Source organism: Mytilus trossulus, chromosome 1, assembly GCF_036588685.1.
Source record: "Mytilus trossulus isolate FHL-02 chromosome 1, PNRI_Mtr1.1.1.hap1, whole genome shotgun sequence".
Lineage (NCBI taxonomy): Eukaryota > Metazoa > Mollusca > Bivalvia > Mytilida > Mytilidae > Mytilus > Mytilus trossulus.
In genome coordinates this window covers 65545497-65563870 of record NC_086373.1, presented here as the reverse complement: position 1 = coordinate 65563870, position 18374 = coordinate 65545497, and the positions used below count along the sequence as shown (strand labels likewise).

General features: G+C 33.3%; 1 protein-coding gene and 1 pseudogene across 1 annotated transcript; both read right to left on the bottom strand.

Annotated features, from left to right (window-relative positions):
* Window positions 1-278: 278 nt before the first annotated feature.
* LOC134688581 (uncharacterized) lies at window positions 279-5865 on the bottom strand (annotated as a pseudogene).
* Window positions 5866-15195: 9330 nt separating this feature from the next.
* On the bottom strand, window positions 15196-17453 carry LOC134688499 (adenosine receptor A2a-like). Its single transcript, XM_063549310.1, has 2 exons — window positions 17334-17453; window positions 15196-16195 (listed from the first exon to the last, which is right to left on the bottom strand). The coding sequence occupies exon 2, from the start codon at window positions 16165-16167 to the stop codon at window positions 15196-15198; it is 972 nt and encodes a 323-aa protein (XP_063405380.1). The 5' UTR covers window positions 16168-16195; window positions 17334-17453.
* Between the last annotated feature and the right edge of the window lie 921 nt (window positions 17454-18374).

Below are 18374 nucleotides of genomic sequence, written 5' to 3'. Positions count from 1 at the left end.
GATGCGTCGACAATAATAATAATGGTATTACAATGTGACACCAGTGCACATTTTCTTCGAATGTCATGTCAAATATCAATTTGTATTAAAGGAAATGTTTCAAGACTTTTTGTATAGAAGCCCACAATAAAACTTATTTAACATTGCTTCTGACATTTGCAACAATACTTCGACATTTGCAGGATAATATTCTTCAGATATATAAACCATTTCCATTTTTGTCGTGATATTGAGGGGGCTGAATAGATTTTGTTTGTTCTGGTGGAGCTACTTTTTTTTTAAGTTTTGTTCTCTTTAATTACCTTATCTAATCTGTCGACATTCCTGCAAACTTGTAATCACTTGTTGTTGTCGGGTAATCCAGCGGGAATGAGTCGTTTGGTTTTTCGGTTATAATTCTCAAGAATGAAATCACCCCCTTCTCCCTTAGACTCATTCCCACTAACACTGTAAGATTCGTTATCCTCAATGAACGCAAGAACTTCAGGCGGACATTGTTCTCTGACAAATAAATCTCTTACGAATGTCTCCATGTAAAAAGACATGTTGAGGCTAAAAAACAAAGTGGCGAAAATTTTACTTTTGCAGTTTGAATAGCAGCCGTATTATTTCGCCTGACCCCTGTCCTAAATACATAGGAGTGCCAAACAGTAGGTAAATACTATTTCGGACATTGGAGCATAGTTAGGATTTCGGACACCCGACAACCACTTGTAGTATCCTACAGCAGACACTGGTCCAGTTTTATTTGTCTGCTCGCTTCAATAATTCTTCAGCAGCTCCGGTGCCATATAAAAATCTGTAGTATCTGCCAACTTTTGTGGTGATCTGTAAAACATTAAATGATATTAGCTAGGTTCCTTCTAACATCGCAATTTTAAATGGGCATATATAGATATTGAAAATAAAAACCTAATTGAAACTTTTGAAGTTTATCGATTGTGTAATGTGTTTTCCCTTGTATTAGTATACTATGCACGTATCTAACAGAACTGTCAAGTATATAAATAAAATATTCTATTGTAATTGCATTGAGACAATTATCCACAAGAAAACAAAGACAGGATACGTTACAGCTTATGTTTTTGCTTATTAATAGAATACATACCTGGTTGTTATCAAAGAAAGTAACAACATCTACATCATTTGGACACCGTAGTGCTTCTTTGCTATTCTCTTTTATCCAGTTATTCACAGTAGTATAACTACCAGATGGGTAGCCAACTGAATTCAAAACTACTGCAGCTTTGCTTCCAGTAATGTAATATGTAAAAAGACTGCATGAAGCTCATAGTGGAAGATATTGTCACGCAAAATAGAGGGGATTGTGCAAATGATGACACAAGCATGAAAATTACCACAAAACATCATTATTATATACTCTTTAAGAAATAACTGCTGGCCATTAAAAAAAAATCAAGATGGCCATGGCCGTTTTCTCAAATGGCTGTTTTCTTGTTTGAAAAAAACTTTTTTTGAACTTCTTTTAGTAAAACCCAATTTTCAGGTTTGTCGGCTACATTCCTTACATCACACATTTATTAAAAATTAATAGTTGACATATCAAGTATTTGCGCATGCGCGAAATGTTACAACATTCTTTCAAAATCATTTGAACTAATTACCATATATTTAGTGTTTTTGGATTTCTAATAATATTATGAATTGGTTTTATAACATTTTTCAATGTTATGATACACTTGTGTTTAACACTTTTGCGCATGTGCTAACTATTCAGAGACATTAAAAGCAATTTATAAGCACAACCAGGCAATTATCAGGTATTCGATGGATAAGGCGAAAATGTGGTGAATCCCGCAGAAACATCAATTGTTACTACAGATCAGCCACTTTTGCATAAGCAAACTCAATGGGAATGGTCTGATTTTTACGGAAAAGATAAGTTTATCGTCATGTTTGGTGGATTGCACATTGAAATGTCTTGTTATAAAACTCTATGTGATATATTGCGTGATAGGAGATGGAAATGTTGTCTTACTGAAGCCAATATTGCAACACAAGAACGGCAGATTCTTTGTATGTATGTTCAAATGTACATATAACTAGACAGGCGCATCAGACAACTTCATGTATATGAACTGCTAATTTCGGATTATGAAAGCTTTACTGGAAATGTATAATTATGTCATGACTCTGTGACGTTCAATGATTTAAAAGACTGGTGCATAGAGTCATCTGGACCACAGTTTCATTCCTGGCGTTCAAATATAAATTAAGAACTTCACCTGATTTTGGTGTTATGCTCATTTCATGAGTGAGAGTTCGTACTTTACAAACAGTCCATATAAAGCATGATAGCGTATTGTTTTAGGTCTTAAACGTGTAAATTATGCTCAATCGTTACCGAACATCACCAAGATATGACTTCACTTTCCGAACATCACCCACAGGTGGCAATGGAATTTGAAAATGATAATTTCACTGTACGTACGACAGCATTTTTTTTTCTTATAAAACAATTGAACAGGCACAAAAACAAAATAATGCAATTGTGAAGGGCGATATTGGTGCCATAGGATTAACCAAAGATCCAATTTAGACAAATGGATGGCAGCTGGACGAGGGGTCAGTATACTAGTTGATGAATTTGAAAGATAGTGTGGTTTGGGTCATTCGATAACAGATGAACGACTTAATGAACACTCCGCGAAAACACAAAACGATCTCTTTCAACAGCTTTAAAGACTTTGTAAAGTGATGAACTAGTTTGCAAATTCATTTCTAGAAGAGTCGTCAGATTTGTAAAAAAATACCCCATTCAGGAAATTGTTGAACAAGTACGTAAAATTTTGGTCCAAACAATACGAAGATCTTTTGAAGCAAATGCAAATGACTGAGAACCTGCTTTAAATAACCAAATTAAAAAAAAAAACTTCTTTTTTTGGCTGCAAAATGAAACTGGAAACGTCTTTGTCAAAGCTAGAGAACCTTAAAAGTGATTGCAATATCTTTTTCTATACTTTTCATTTCTTATCACAGTAGACAGTTTTACTTTATCCATAAAAAACAAACTTCTCCGTCTTTCTCTCAGGATGTTTCTTGAAATAGTGGTATTACATTGCTGCAAATGGGTTTACTTGAAATATTCTGCGATTTTCTTATCCAAATAAGGACGCATTTATCGTTGGTTTGGCAGCGATGGTCAATGGAAAGTTCTTCAGATGTAAAGGACGTTTTTGTTGGCTTAAGTTTGAAGCGAGGCACGATGTGAATTGTTTGCCAGGAAGCAGCGGCATTGTGATGCAATTCCGTCTACAAGAGGTTCTTTTCCAGAGCACATCAAAAGTGAAGTAAATCAAGGAGGAGTTGTTTGGGCTCAGCCTGATTCATGTATTCGACAGGTACATGTACCAAGTCATGAACACTGTGGTTTGATGAAAGAAAGAATCAATGACAGTTGGAAACCGAAATGGACTTCTGTGACTGCCGTTGCATCCTCGTGTCAGGAACTTTTGAAAAGTGGAGGCAAAAATCCAGTAACTGTAAATGCTACCATTCTGGTCTTCCTTGTACGGATTGTTTAGGCTACTGTCAGATAATTATAAGATAAGCAACCTGTCCGTCAAATCAAACTTGGCATTTAAACTAAACAAAGAGTGTTATCACTTGTTTACTAAATGGAACTTTCGAAAATATTTTTTACGTATTTGCCTCAATTTTGGAACCGGAAATCACTATTTTTCTTCATTTATGTGTTGTTTTGTCGTACTTAGGAACTGTTTTTTAACGTTTTACCATAACTTACATTAGATTATACCGATTTCTTCCCATGTGAAGTTGCTTGAAAGTATAAAATTTGAAATTTTTGACTTTTTTGCCGGCATTTTGAAACCGGAAGTCACCTTTAATTTCATTGATGTATTGTCTAGTCGTAATTTAGGAACTGTCATTTACTTTTTATCAATTCTAACATCGGATTTTACATATAACACACCTTTCAAAGTATTAACGAATTAATACCAATTTGTAATAACGCCATTTCCCAAATGTTTGGTGGCCATCTTGAAATTTTTTAATTTTTTTTCTGGCCAGTAGCGGATATTTTATAAGTATCATTTAGTCAATCTTTATACCAAATTTCATGCTTGTATCACGGTTTGCACAATTATGACCATAATATCTCCCACTATCAGTGGTGAAATAAACATTGAGTTTCTCATGTAATCTATATAGTCTATATAGCTTGCGGTTTCCATAGCTGAGGGTTTTTTTTATGGGATGTCGTCAATTATACCGTTAAGAAAGCTTTTAATCACATAATTTCGGCTGGACACATAATCTGAAAAAAATATACCTTTACAAAATACGTGCTTTGATGACAATAATAATTTTCGAACGTATTGGTATATTTGTATATATGTACTATATATATAATGATCCTCTTTCATCCGAATAATTTAAACGCAGAAATTAATTGTTCTACATTTGTCATGAGTTTTGCAAATTCGGGGACTAGAATGCAAAACATATCTTAGATATTCTCCAAAAGGACGCATTTGAATTATGCATTTATAAAGTTTTAACAAGTATCAAATGTATTATAGGTTGTTTTTTTAGACTTTGTTTCTTCTCCAAATAAAGGGAGATAACTGTTATTGACATGTTAATAAAAGTTTATATATATTGATTAAGCTGATTTCTTGAACGGAAACTATATTTGTAATTTTTAGAAACTTTTGTATAAAAACAGGTTTTTTCTCATTTCATTCTATACGCATTGATAAGACCTAATATACATATATATACCGGTACATAGAAGTAAACTACATTCACTACTCACCCGTCATGTTGAAAGACTAGGTATTCATCATTTTTTAACTTCCCACCAATATTTTAGAGTCCTCATATATAAGCTTGTTCTGGCATTTGCCAATGGCATGGGCTAACCTTTGTTGTTGGTCCAGTTGACATTCATTCTTTTGAAGCAAATCTAACACACACTGTACTGCTTCTTCTGATATGTCGATCTTTGACTTTTTAGATGGTGGCAAATCCAGTTGCAATAAATTATGTTCTGCAAAATTGACACAGCCCTGGCAAAGGAATTCACTATGTTGGAAAAGGTCTCCTCGTAGAATGAGAGCGTCTATTACTACCTTCTTAATCTTCTTATCATTTGTTTTTATGATGTTACCAGTTGTACTTTATGTTATATATTCTTCATGTTTAATGCAACTACATTTTTTATGTGATGTCATTTCAACTATTAAAGTAACAAAAGGAGGACACAAATAACCTGTTCTCTTGATATTATGTAATTTATATTGTTTTACACAAATTTATAAGATTCTAACAATTATTCTTTGTTTTCCATTAGAACTGGAATAAAAGCACTATTTTTTTTTAATTGTATGAACATTTTATTAGTAAAACGTACATTTATAAATAATTATTAATTTATAATACAAACGATGACTTTTAGAAAATAATAATACCGTAACTACGATTCAATGTGCAAGATCAACGTTCATTGGCTATAGTCTTGATCATGTGCATCGATGAACAAAAGCAAAATGGCGAACAGTGAAGGGTGAAAACAGGCAAGCTCCTCGATTAAGTTAACAGGGATAGATTTTTACAATTTTTTCTATGTTATATGTGCGAAAATGAAAAGTACTTACTTCCGGCTAATGTAACTCGTCCAGTCGTCTCAAGTATGCATTTGACAGAGAAGTTATCTACCAGTTTATATACCCTGAGTTCTCCAAATTACCGCCAATGCCCGAGATAATGCGCTTTCACGAATCTTGACATAAGCAGTATAAACAATTAACATACCCCAGTTTTGTGGGATTTTTCATTCCCAGATTTGAAGGTAAACCCAGTTTTATGATGTAACCCCATGTTTTCTGACATGAGCCTAACCTGACAAAATTGCATCGTTTAACTTTATCGAATAAACCTGCATGTACAACAGCGTGTAATAAAAACTCTAGTACTACATGTACTCGTCTAGGTACACAAATAATGCAATTCTTAGGCCGCACCTATATATTGCCAAAAAGTGATTTAAAAAACTTTTCTACACCTGTAGCTATATTGAACAACATGTACAACAGCGTGTAATAAAAACACTAGTACTACTCGACTAGGTACAAACATATTGCAATTCTTAGGCCGCACCTATCTATTGCCAACAATTAAAATAAATAACTTACTCAGTTTATTGGTGCACTCAACATAATGTCCCAAATGGACAGAATAACAGGCGAACTGTTCAGGCCGACAGTTCAGCAAAGAATGACATAATAACTCACCTTGTTTATTCTCGCGAGATCCCATTTAAGATATGATTCGAATCAGTTAGGGCTGATTTTCAAGTACTCAGACTTGTAATCCTAATTGAATAACCATTCAAGTTTTTCATCTAACAATTTAGATAAATCATGCAGAGCTAACTGTTTTCCACTTTACATGTTAATGTTTATAGTGTACAGTCACTCCGCTCACTGTCTGTCCCTACAGGTTTAAATATTTGATCAAACGATTCTGATTGATTCAAATTCACTAGAAAAAACAATTGTCTGAATTAAAAACCAATTGTTCAGAGAACAATTGCAGGTCTTTCAACCAAAAAGGATCTATTTTGATATGAAAATATCAAAATTCAGTTGAAAATGTCAGTTCCTATGGCTTTATGATGTAGAAATATGAATTTCGAGCAAAGGTCAAAATCTAGAACGTCCAATAAACCTATGACCTTGACCTCAATTTCAAGGTCATAAACCAAGGATCCCAAATCAAAAGACCCTAGGTCTGTATTATGTATGGTTCATGAGTAATATCACTTTACGCATAATTCTAAATATAAGAGTGGCAAAAACTCCCATTTATTGTCTACGCACCCTTGCAACCAAAATTTATAAGTTACGACATGTCGAAACTAACAATTTAGTAAAAATAATTTGTCGATATCTTATAAGGTTAATGAAAATAAGCCAAAATCTAAATTTAGAATTTGACCTTGACCTAATTTTCATTTTTTTGGACCAAGGATCTTAAATCAAAAGACCCTGGGTCTCTATCACTTATGGTTTACCAGTTAGAAATGCAAATCACTTATATCATATATAAAATGGGGGATAACTCTCATATGGAGTCTCCGGATAGCTTCGGTCAAAATTAATCAAATCATCCTGACGATATAACGAGCTATTTGGTAAAATAAATTTGTCGGATTCTTATACGGTTGTGAAGATTAAGCGATAACAAGAAAAACAGTGTTCAGGGAGATAACTCTTATATGGGAAAGTATTCGGTTTAACAGGGTCAGTTTCAAAAGCGCATAAACTGTTCGATATCATATTTCATTTATCTAAGCGACATCTTGCAAAACAAAAAAACAGGGAAGGAAAAAAAATTAGGCGGAAGAAAAAAAAATAATAATCAGAAGAAACCCTATAGGTCTTTCAACCGAAAAGGTTGAAAGACCTTATTAATGTTTGTGGATGGTGAAATCGAACATGTTTTTCAACTCACGATTGTTTAAAACGTAAATGTTTTTATCTATAACAGTTGGTTCTGTTTAAAGCTTGATAGGCTTTCTGTGCTGACATACGGAGCCAACAACCATATTTCTTGAAAGTTTTACATTGTTGACGCTTTAAATTTGGAAATTCACAGCGATATGCAACTTCGCCTTCTTTCAGGTGAAACCTCTGCGCTAACGCTGATTTCATCGTAGTATAACACGAAAGTAGTCCTTAAATTAAGTCTTTTTTTGTGCGTACCGCACAAGCACTTAGAGAGTTCTGCTTTTTCGCTATCGTACCATCTAGTCAAAGTGATTAATATGATCTACCTATTCGGTTTTATTTTTATTGAAAATGTCAGATTCTTTTTCCTTTCGGTGCGGGAGCTACACGACTAAATTGGGGGCATAGCAACAGTCGGCTCTGACATGTGTGCATACAGTCTTGTTTCCGGGATGATATCATGATATTAAAATTTACGATTTGAAGTGGAACGTTTGACCTCGTGACGTTCAGTTAAAAAATGTCGTCAATCTACGTTCATGTAAAACTAAAAGGTCTGCTGGAATTGTATTATGTATGTATATCAATATTCTGCTTTGATATACTAAATGCTATCTCCTGTTTCAGCTGCACCTGCTCATCGCTTGACGATGGCGGTATTTTACGTTCATTGCAAATGAATCTTATAAAATCATATTTTTTCGGTATGTTAAACTCGTCTTTACTGGAAGATTAATTGCACTTGATGGATCCATCCAATGAGGTAATTGTTGTTACCTGTTCAGGTTTTACAAATGCTACTTTGGGTTCAATTCTTGGATCAACCAGAAAGTTATTGAACATACACATTTTACATTTATTTTGAAACTGAAAGATCTTATATTCGTAATCAGAACTTTACAGAACTGAATAGTGGAGAATGTACGTTTTCCCTTTGTTCATGTTTTTTTGGGTTTATGTCAATACAGAAAGGCTTCCTATCAATTTCTGTGTTTGAATCATAATTAAAAGCTCGAAACGTACATGTGACTGTCATGTGTTTAGAATTTTATTTATTTTTTTAATCAATCTAATTAAAAACCGATCTCTCATCGCTCCTGTTTTCTGATATGTCGCGTAAGAGATCTAACGAAACCCGCTTTGATGTCACATGTGAGTGAACTAGAAGTTATGAATTTATAATGATATGCAAATGAGTTGACGACCTATTAATAAGCCAATCAAAACAGTTTATAAATTATTTAGACTGACGATTTCTTCGTACATAAAATGAGTTACATCCCTTTATCTCACGATAAACTTAAAAGATCGTCGAAAACTCATTTTCATTGGTCGACAAAGACACACCTACGAAGTAACTCACATGTGACCTCAACGCGGGTTTCATTAGATCTCCAACGCGAAATATCAGAAAACAGGAGCGATGAGAGATCGGGTTTTTAATTAGATTGTTTTTTTAATATTCAATATTAATATCTAATATCCATGACGTAGTACAGATAAATATAAAAAGATGTATTATAATTGTCAATCAGACAATTTTCAACAATAGGCATTTCCCGAAAAACTAAATGCTGGGTTGAATGTGTTTTACAGCTAGTTAAACCTTCCACTTGTATGACAGTTGTACATAGCTCTATTATATTGATTAAAATAGTTTAAGCAAATTAAACAGGCATAACGTATATGTACTTTTCGGTGATAAAGTGTATGGAAAGGTAGTAGGTATTTCTATGGTCACTAGCTGCACTCCTTAAATAGCAGATGTACTTTTGTAGTGCTATCAATCTCAGTTTATGACCAAACTCAGTGAAGACTCGAATTCCCTATTGTATTTTTTTCTATTTTAAACGGAGATGGCCTGTTTATGTAGTGATGTAGACTGATGTCATAGATTTTTAACGCAAATAATAAATGCATCACTGGTTTATGATCAAGTCAGGGATTTCGATTTCATTTATAACTTTTTTTAATAAATGCTTTCATCGATACAAATAATTTGGCTGTACCTGTAGAAAACTTTTTTTAAAACGGTTTCCAAATTAAAATTTTTACAGTCATATTGTACTTAAAGCTATCCCTAGGTGATCCGTATAAACTCATCGAACCTTAACACAAACTTATTAGTAAAGGTTATCTTAGAAATGTGGTAATTAGATCTTAAGATATAGTTAACTTAGGTAAATTATCGATTTTGCCATCAGCAAACTAAAACATTTTGGATTCTTTTCAAACGGGAAAAATAAATACACATTCGCGTTCTTATTTAATACAAAACCTTTAAGTCAAATTAAGTTATGGATGTTGGGGCAATGCAAAGGGAAACAACGACACATGTTTTAAAGTGCATAGCCTGAAGGGGGTAGGGGGAGACGCCCTTTATTTTGGGCTACAGATTATCCTGTGACAATCTCCTGTTACACCCAATATTAACTTAAGTGTTTCAACTAGTACTTAGCTTTATCGGTCGTCCCACTTTCTGTATCACTCTGTTAAGCACTTAATATTATTCAGTATCATGTCTTTGTGACGTCAAATACGTTGACCTGGCCTTAATAACTTTGACCCGGACATATCAGCGACGTCATAATGTTTGAACCGACGTTAATAATTTTGACCCGAACTTATCAAGTCATCTGTTTGTGCTGGTGAAACAAAGAAAACACTTCTGAAACACGCAAATACAGCCCGAAAAATCAATTATCAGATTATCTGCATATTGATATTGTAAAATATCAGCTGCTTGACATTATATGAAGGCTTTATGATTTCGTTCGCTACGCTCACTCGACAAAAAGCTTCATATTATGTCTTGAGGCTGATATGTTACGATATAAACATGAAGATAACCTGATAATCGGTACTTATATCGTCCTCCCCTATGCCTATATCACCCTGCTCTGTCGCTCAGTAATTCTCGTATCAAGAGTTCAAAACGATACCAGGCATTATCAGCGACGTCACAATGTGAGAGAAGTTATCAGCGACGTAAAATTGCGAGAGGAGAAGTTATCAGCGACGTAAAATTGCGAGAGAGAGTTATCAAGCTTGCTTTCGACAAGCATAAAACTATCTAGGGAGTGGAAAAAAGATCATTAATAGAACGATAAACAGATAATCGGGTTTTCTACGTAAAGATATCGTAAAATATCAGTTGCTCGAAACAATGTGAAACTGTTTAGCTCGTTCGCTACGCTCACTCCTCAAAAAGGTTCACATTGTGGCTCGCGGCTGATATTTTACGATATCAATGTGTAGTTAACCCGATAATCTATAGATATTGAGCAACATTTCATGTTTGACCTGACGGTCGCCAACCTTGGTATGTGTGTAAAAAATGAATATACTGTATAAAGAAATACTAAACGACTTTCTTCTATTTTTCAAAGATTCATGAATGTGTTCACTATGTTTATTACATATAGTCGATTTCTCTGTGAATTCCGAAGGTATAAGGCACAATTCCGACATAATGCATAGTTTTTTCATCATTTTTAATGTTTTTACAACAACAATCACCTTTGCAGAAATAAGGATTTTTTCTTGAAATATTCCTAAAATACTACACATCTTTAAATCAGATACTGTCGAAAATCTTAAACCAGTACTACTAGGGACAAAGTAGTTGCTTAATCATGAAAAACAAATAAATTTTTGTTTTGCCTCCTTCCATAGTTCTTCTGCTATTTGTGCGTAACTATGTTTTAAGATGATAGAGTTTGTTAAGGGGAGACAATTACTAAGCTGAAAACCAAATACATTATCAATTTTTGTTTATCTAAGGCATACCTTAGCTGTTTTTGGCATAACTTTTGGGAATTTTGGATCCTCAATGCTCTTCAACTTTGTACTTTCTTTGGCTTTATAAATATTTTGACATGAGCGTCACTGATGAGTCTTGTGTAGACGAAATGCGCGTCTGGTGTAATAAATTATAATCCTGGTACCTTTGAAAACTAATTGCTAATATGCTTATCAAAATTTTCTTAGCATTAAATAGTTTGCCCATTAATGTTTTTTGTATTTGTTATATACACAATCAACCTTTTTAACAATATATGGCTGATTAACCCACTAGACGCTGCATTTGAAGTGTAAAATATATTAATAAATGTAATATATTCTGTTGATTTGTAGTTGATAGTTGACGATTAGAATAGTATATGTGTAGGTTTTGGCAATTTTGCGCTATTTCCAAAAATAGATCATAACTATTCATTAAATTAAACAGCAAAAATCAATAAAACATAGACACGTTTTTAAAGAAAAAGATAAATCATTGATGTTGTCAAATATCAAAAATGAGGATCTTTGATGACTGTTTTCAAGGAAACGAGAAAAAATATTGGAAACAAGGATGAATATTTTTTGCTCAATGTATGAAGCTGATAAATATTAGACTTTCCATGATGCGTGCCATAATATTTTTATGATTACAGAGATCCGGACTTAATAACTCCTATTTATCCTAATGTCTGATATTTGGCATTGCAAAAGTCATGTCTTCTTTGCCTGTCCATGACGTTTAAATACTAAAATACCCTGGGAAGTGTTTTGTTGATTTTAGTCTCTGATGCATGATTTTTTTTAAATTATTATTTTTGGCTTATAACAAGTTTTTAGTAACAGCGAGTACTTTCAAATTGTATTTTCGTGTTAATTGACATGTAAATAATATTTGTAATGTTGTTTTTTTTCATTTATTGTTTAAAATTATATCTCTATCGTATCTCCATTTGTAATTTTGATTATATCAGCTTTGATAACTGTTTGGTATTACTCTAAATGTTCACTCCTTCAGTCGTTTATTATTGTTCTTTATTACTCTACAAAATTATTTTATTGGCGGCATTTTCTTTAAGGTTTACATCGTTATATCCTGTACATGACGCATTCTCGACAAGGATATGGTTGAATTTCGGTAATTGTTCATTATCACACCTCTTATGTTATGGATTTTGTATTTACATTGTGTCATATATCATGTATTCTTTCAGTGAATATTCACTTGTTTGTTTTCAGATGTCATTATAATGAGTTAAGCCATTTCATTTGATTATTTATAGTGTGTTTACTATGTTGTGATGTTACACTATTGTTCCAGGATTGATGAAGGTTGATACCTATTTAAACTTTTAAACCCGCTGAATTTGTTTGCACATGTACTAATTCAGGAACCTGATGGTCAGTGGTTGTCGTTTGTTGGTGTGGTTCATATATATTTCTCGTTTTTGTTTTTGATATAGCTTTGACCGTTGGTTTTCTTTTTTAAATGGTTTAAGCCTCGGTCACACCTTACCGGAAAGCTCGAACGGACGCCAAACGGAAAACTTGTTTTCAATCCGTTCATGTCCGTTAGACGTCCGTTCTTATCCGTTAGCCGTCCGTCCATATCCGTTGCATGTCCGTTAAGCGTATGTTTTATCCGTCGACGTTCGTTCTGTCCGGTAGAAAATTTTGAGCATGTTCAAAACTTTGAACGGACGTCCAACGGATAAAATGTCCGTTTTATACGGTACTCGTCCGTTTCGTTTCCGTTTTGTATCCGTTACGTGTTCGTTATATATCCGTTGGAGGTCTAGCAGATAGAGTTGAAACGGATAAATGCCAATTGGAAATTTCTCGTCAGAAATGCCAATTAGATTTCTTAAGGTTCACGAATTCTTATTATTCATAATCGATCTTAGAACAAGGGCACATCTTCACAATCAAGCAGCTGTTATTCAGGTCAGACACTGCCCTTTAGCCGCATTTTGAAGAACAAACCAAAACCAGTTACACGGAACATTTTCAATATTAATGCGATTTAAATGTATAATTATTGTCGCCTTTAATATTTTCGTATATCTTGTTTATCCGTTTTATCCGGTACGCTTCCGTTAGGTGTCCGTTTTATGCGGTATTCGTCCGTTGGATGTACGTTTGACATCCGTTCTATCCGGTACGTCTCCGTTTCTTGTCCGTTGCATGTCCGTTATGCATTCGTTAGGCGTCCGTTTTAGTTGTTCAGTACATCAACGGACTCCCAACGGATAACAATTTTATCAACGGACAACTTTTATTTTCACTTTAGACGTCCGTTCGTCTTATCCGGTGAGGTGTGACCGAGGCTTTACCCCTTGTCAGTTGTTTATCCCTTTATAGTTTGATGTTCCGTGCAAACCATGGCCCCGTGTTGGATACCGTACTTTGACCTATAATGGTTTATTTTTACAAACAACTACTTGGATGGAGAGGTGTCTCATTGGCATTCATACCACAGATTTATATATTTATATGTGATTCTTTAATATGACAAGATTTGAAATCCAGTAGCAAAAACTGTCTCTTTAACTTAATTGAGAGATAAACGAAATTATGTTCTTCTTCGTTCCGTAACCGAACATTAAGGTAGCACAGTACAAAGACTTTTTAACTTCCAATCACTAACCTTTGAAATGCTGTAACTTTCTTAAGAATGCATAGAAAATAACAAAATAGGTATTATATAGATGGATAAAAGATTTATCTTTTAAATGAGTGCATTTTTTTTGTGCAATCATTATGTAATCAATTATTATGTAATTAGTTGCAAAATCTGGGTAAGTGAACTTTGCTCTATTATCTCTCTAACTATACAGAAAATGTTAACGAAATCTTATTCACATCATGGGCTTCAAAATAGTGTCTCAGATTGTCGCTATGGTATTCGCTATGGTATTCCATTCTCTCATAAATCTCAAATTAATGTAACATCCAAACCACATAAAAGAAGATAATGTTGAATAAGATGTAAAATTTGTTCTTTACATTCTATCTGAAATCTAAGACACCCTTTTGTTGATAATGGCCACAAAAACAACATATAAAGTCAACCCTCTAGGGATACCTATGATGAAGCTAATTTTATTTGTAAGTGGAAATTTGGTGAAAAATATTTTTGGCACAGTTAACATTATAATCGCTTACATATTTGTTGCATAATACTAACATTACATTAATTTGAAAGAGTAATCTATTAGCTATCCAAAACTACTACTTTTATAAATTTCAAGCATTATTAAGAAAGTTACAGCATTTTATAACTTGGGAGTTGGAGTTATAAAATCTTTGTATTGTGCTACCTTATGTATGTTATATTTTTATCAACAACACCAAGGCTTATACATAAACTAACTTTATTATATACATTATAATTACATTACATGTTTCATTATACAACGTTATTTTGATTGTTTAACAATAATCTCCATCATAAAATGAAATGTAACATTCATGATGTTACAAGCTTCCACAATATAGTGCACAGGTAAATAAAGAAAAACTTGACAGAAATTGTGTTTTCATGATCCAAGTAAAAAAAAAAATATAAGTATTGACTGCTTCTTTTAGTAGTTTTAAATAGTTGTCAAAGCGTTGATCGTGCGCATATTTTTTTAGAATGAAGCTCTTTTACACGCCAATAAATTTCACAAAGATGCATTCAAGTTTTAGAATACAAATATATAAGAAAAAGTCCGACATGAATAACGTATGCACTCGGCGCTACTGTGATATAATATATATATATATATATAAAAAGACAAAACAGAGACGGCGATATGTATGTAAATACAAATAGATGAAAAATATGTAGTACATCTTTCATATAAATAGTAACTGGAGGGAGGGTCTAACATGTAGGGGAAACATATCTAAAAAAATAATTTGAAGTGATAGTTTAGGTTTTTAAATGTTCTACGTGACTGACAGGATTTGAACCACAGAACACCTTTTTGAATTGCTGATTCACATCTGGACGCTTCCAAGCATAAATAATTGGGTTAACCATACTGTTTGAGGCTCCGAAAAATACCAACCAATTTGCTAAATCAGATTCCAGCTTCGATTTCGTGGTAGGTGATACCATGATCCAGGAACTTAATGTCATGTATGGCAACCAAAAGATACTAAATACAATAGTTACAATGCCGGTAACTTTAGCTGCTAGGATGGCCTTTTTTATTTTATTCGTCGTCTGCATGTGGTCTCTCGTCTGGTTTTGCTGATATTTATTCATTCGTTGGTAATAACGCCATGCTGTTTTCAAAACCGGAAGGTACAGTATTGCAGTTATTATGCTGACAATGTACACAATTATGTATGCAGTTGCGCGCAGCGACTTCGGGAAGATTATGTCAAAACTGCATGGAATGCCAGGATACCAATTCCTCCACCCAAGCATAGGACCCAGTATCACATAGGTAGGTAAAATCCAGGGAAGAATACACATTATATTTGAAGTTGACCTCGTAATGACTAGCGCGTACTTATGGGGATGACATATAGCCAAGTACCTATCAAATGCTGCTACACCTACAGTTAATTGTGACGTCAGTGTCATAACTGTGATAACTTGATACCTCAGAATACAAAGGATCATGTTCGATGATATCTTCGGATAGAAAAAGTAGAACATTTGTGTTCCACATGATATACCAGTGAAAAAATCTGCAAATGCCAAACTAACGATGAATTTGTTGGTATTCGATTTGAACTTCAAATGCCTTGCAAATATAAATATCACTAGACCGTTTCCGATACATGCCACAACAAAAACCAATTGCTGTAAAGTCATAAAGGCAATCAACATTGGCGGGAAAGTAAATGCGTATAAGGTTGTTTCATTCGATGTGATGTTTGTCGCGTTCATCTTAAAGCAGCCAAATATATCTGGAACCCTAAAACGTAAAATATTTTATGAATCTAAGCAATAAGTGTACAAATATTGAATTAAGACATTTAAAAAAATAAAAGATAATACGGAAAGTTAATTTTCATTTCGAATCCATAAGTCTAATCAAAATTTGAAATCATTTGAAAACTAAGTTTATGCATTAAATCAAGTGTCTGTCTTGCAATTACTAGCACCATGTGCGTCTGGTTAAAAACGCAAAAGCACTTTACCAGTAAAGCCACTGTCACTCAAGACCACGATCACACTATGATCACCCCGATCTTAAATAAATTCAGATTGTGGTGAGGTCTTAAGCGGCATGAAAATGTTAATTTTCGTTTTTTTCCACGATGCTATTCGTCTTAATAACAGTCAAATTGTAACCGTAAATGTCATTGTAGTACAATTACATCAGATACATGTTTCATTATAACACGAGGTCCCAACATAGAGTGCACAGGTGAATTAAAATAAAACTTGATAAAAAATCGTGTTTTTATGATCCTAGCTAAAAAAAAAAATTAAGTATTAAATGCTTCTTTTTGTAACTTTACGGGGTTGTAAAGGCAATGACATTTACGATTATACCAACAAGCTAAAAGAACAAAAAATTGGTCAAGCTGCAGGCACTTCCAAAAAGAAATCATAAGCCAAATAAGAAAAGCTGAATGGTCATATATAATTGACACAATACTAAACGGCCTAAAATCGAACAATACTGGAAATACATCAAATTCAGAAAAAATTAGTAGCTCCATTAAAAAACATACCGTTGTATCAAAGCCAGTATTGACATTGACAACGTACTCATACAGATACAGAAAAGCGTTGACCATGTTCTCATTTTTAGAATGAAGCGCTTCCGCGCTTCATACAACATGTACTTTGATCAACGCTTTTACACCCCAATGAAGTTATAAAAAGAGACATTCAATTCAAGTGCAAGAGGACAGAGATAATATCAGATAGTAACATTCATATAAAACAACAATTAACACTATAATTGGTAACCGTCCCCAGGAATAATTTTTAAAAGCAAACAAATTAATCTGCAAAATAATACATATCAATTTGATTTTAGTTTTTGTTTTATAAATGCATATTTCCATAATTCATAACTTTAATTAAGATTTCTTACTCACCTTAGATATGTAGGTTTACCTTCCTTTCATGAATATGAACGCCTTAATAAAATTCTGATCTTATATATTCAGATTTATAGTGATTTCTGAAAGACATGTTTTGTCCAATCAGATAATTGTATCTTCCGAAAACTGGCTTGGAATTTCTCGATAAGTATTATAATATACCCAAAAGATCAATATTACTTTAACGTCGTGCATGGAATATTTTTATGTAAAGACAACAAGATAAACGCATTATTATCAACACTATCAATGTCTGTTAGGTAACAACTGCAATAAAATTCCTTTTGCGACTTGGAGTAAACATAGCTTGGACACTGATTTTCAGTATTATTATTTCAATTATAATTCGATAATTTGTCTAAAGAATTAGCAATTGAAAGATTGCACACATAAAAGAAGCTCGTGAATTTTTTTTTTATTTATTTTCACTGGTATAATCTGTATAAATTTGTTGTTTTAGAGACCCACAACATTTTTCAAGACTCATTTATGAAATTGTAACAATCTTTTCTTTGCATTAAGTAAATCATAAAAATACTGAACTCAGACAAAAATTCCGAACGGAAAGTCGGTAATTAATTTGCAAAATCAAAAGCTCAAACACATCAAACGAATAAATAACAACTGACGTATTCCTGATTTGTTACAGACATTTTCTCGTGTAGCAAATGGTAGATTTAACCGGGTTTTATAGCTAGCTAAACCCTCTCACTTAAATGAAAGTCGTTTAAAATTCCATTACATTGCATGTTTATCGCAACATGAGTTTATTTATGACACAACCCCTACTAGACAACATTATAAAAAAAAATGGAAGAGATAATATTTTGAGGTTTTTATATCCGTCACTGTATCAGCAACTGAAATGGAAGTGATGTGATTAATTAGTAATACACGCTTTTCGTCAAAAGAAGGATACTGAGGACATAGCACACAAACAATCATTCGATTACAATATATATAATAATAAAAGCGGGAACTACATGTAAATGTGATTAAGGGTTTAAAATGATGAGAGAGGTGTTTAACGACCTT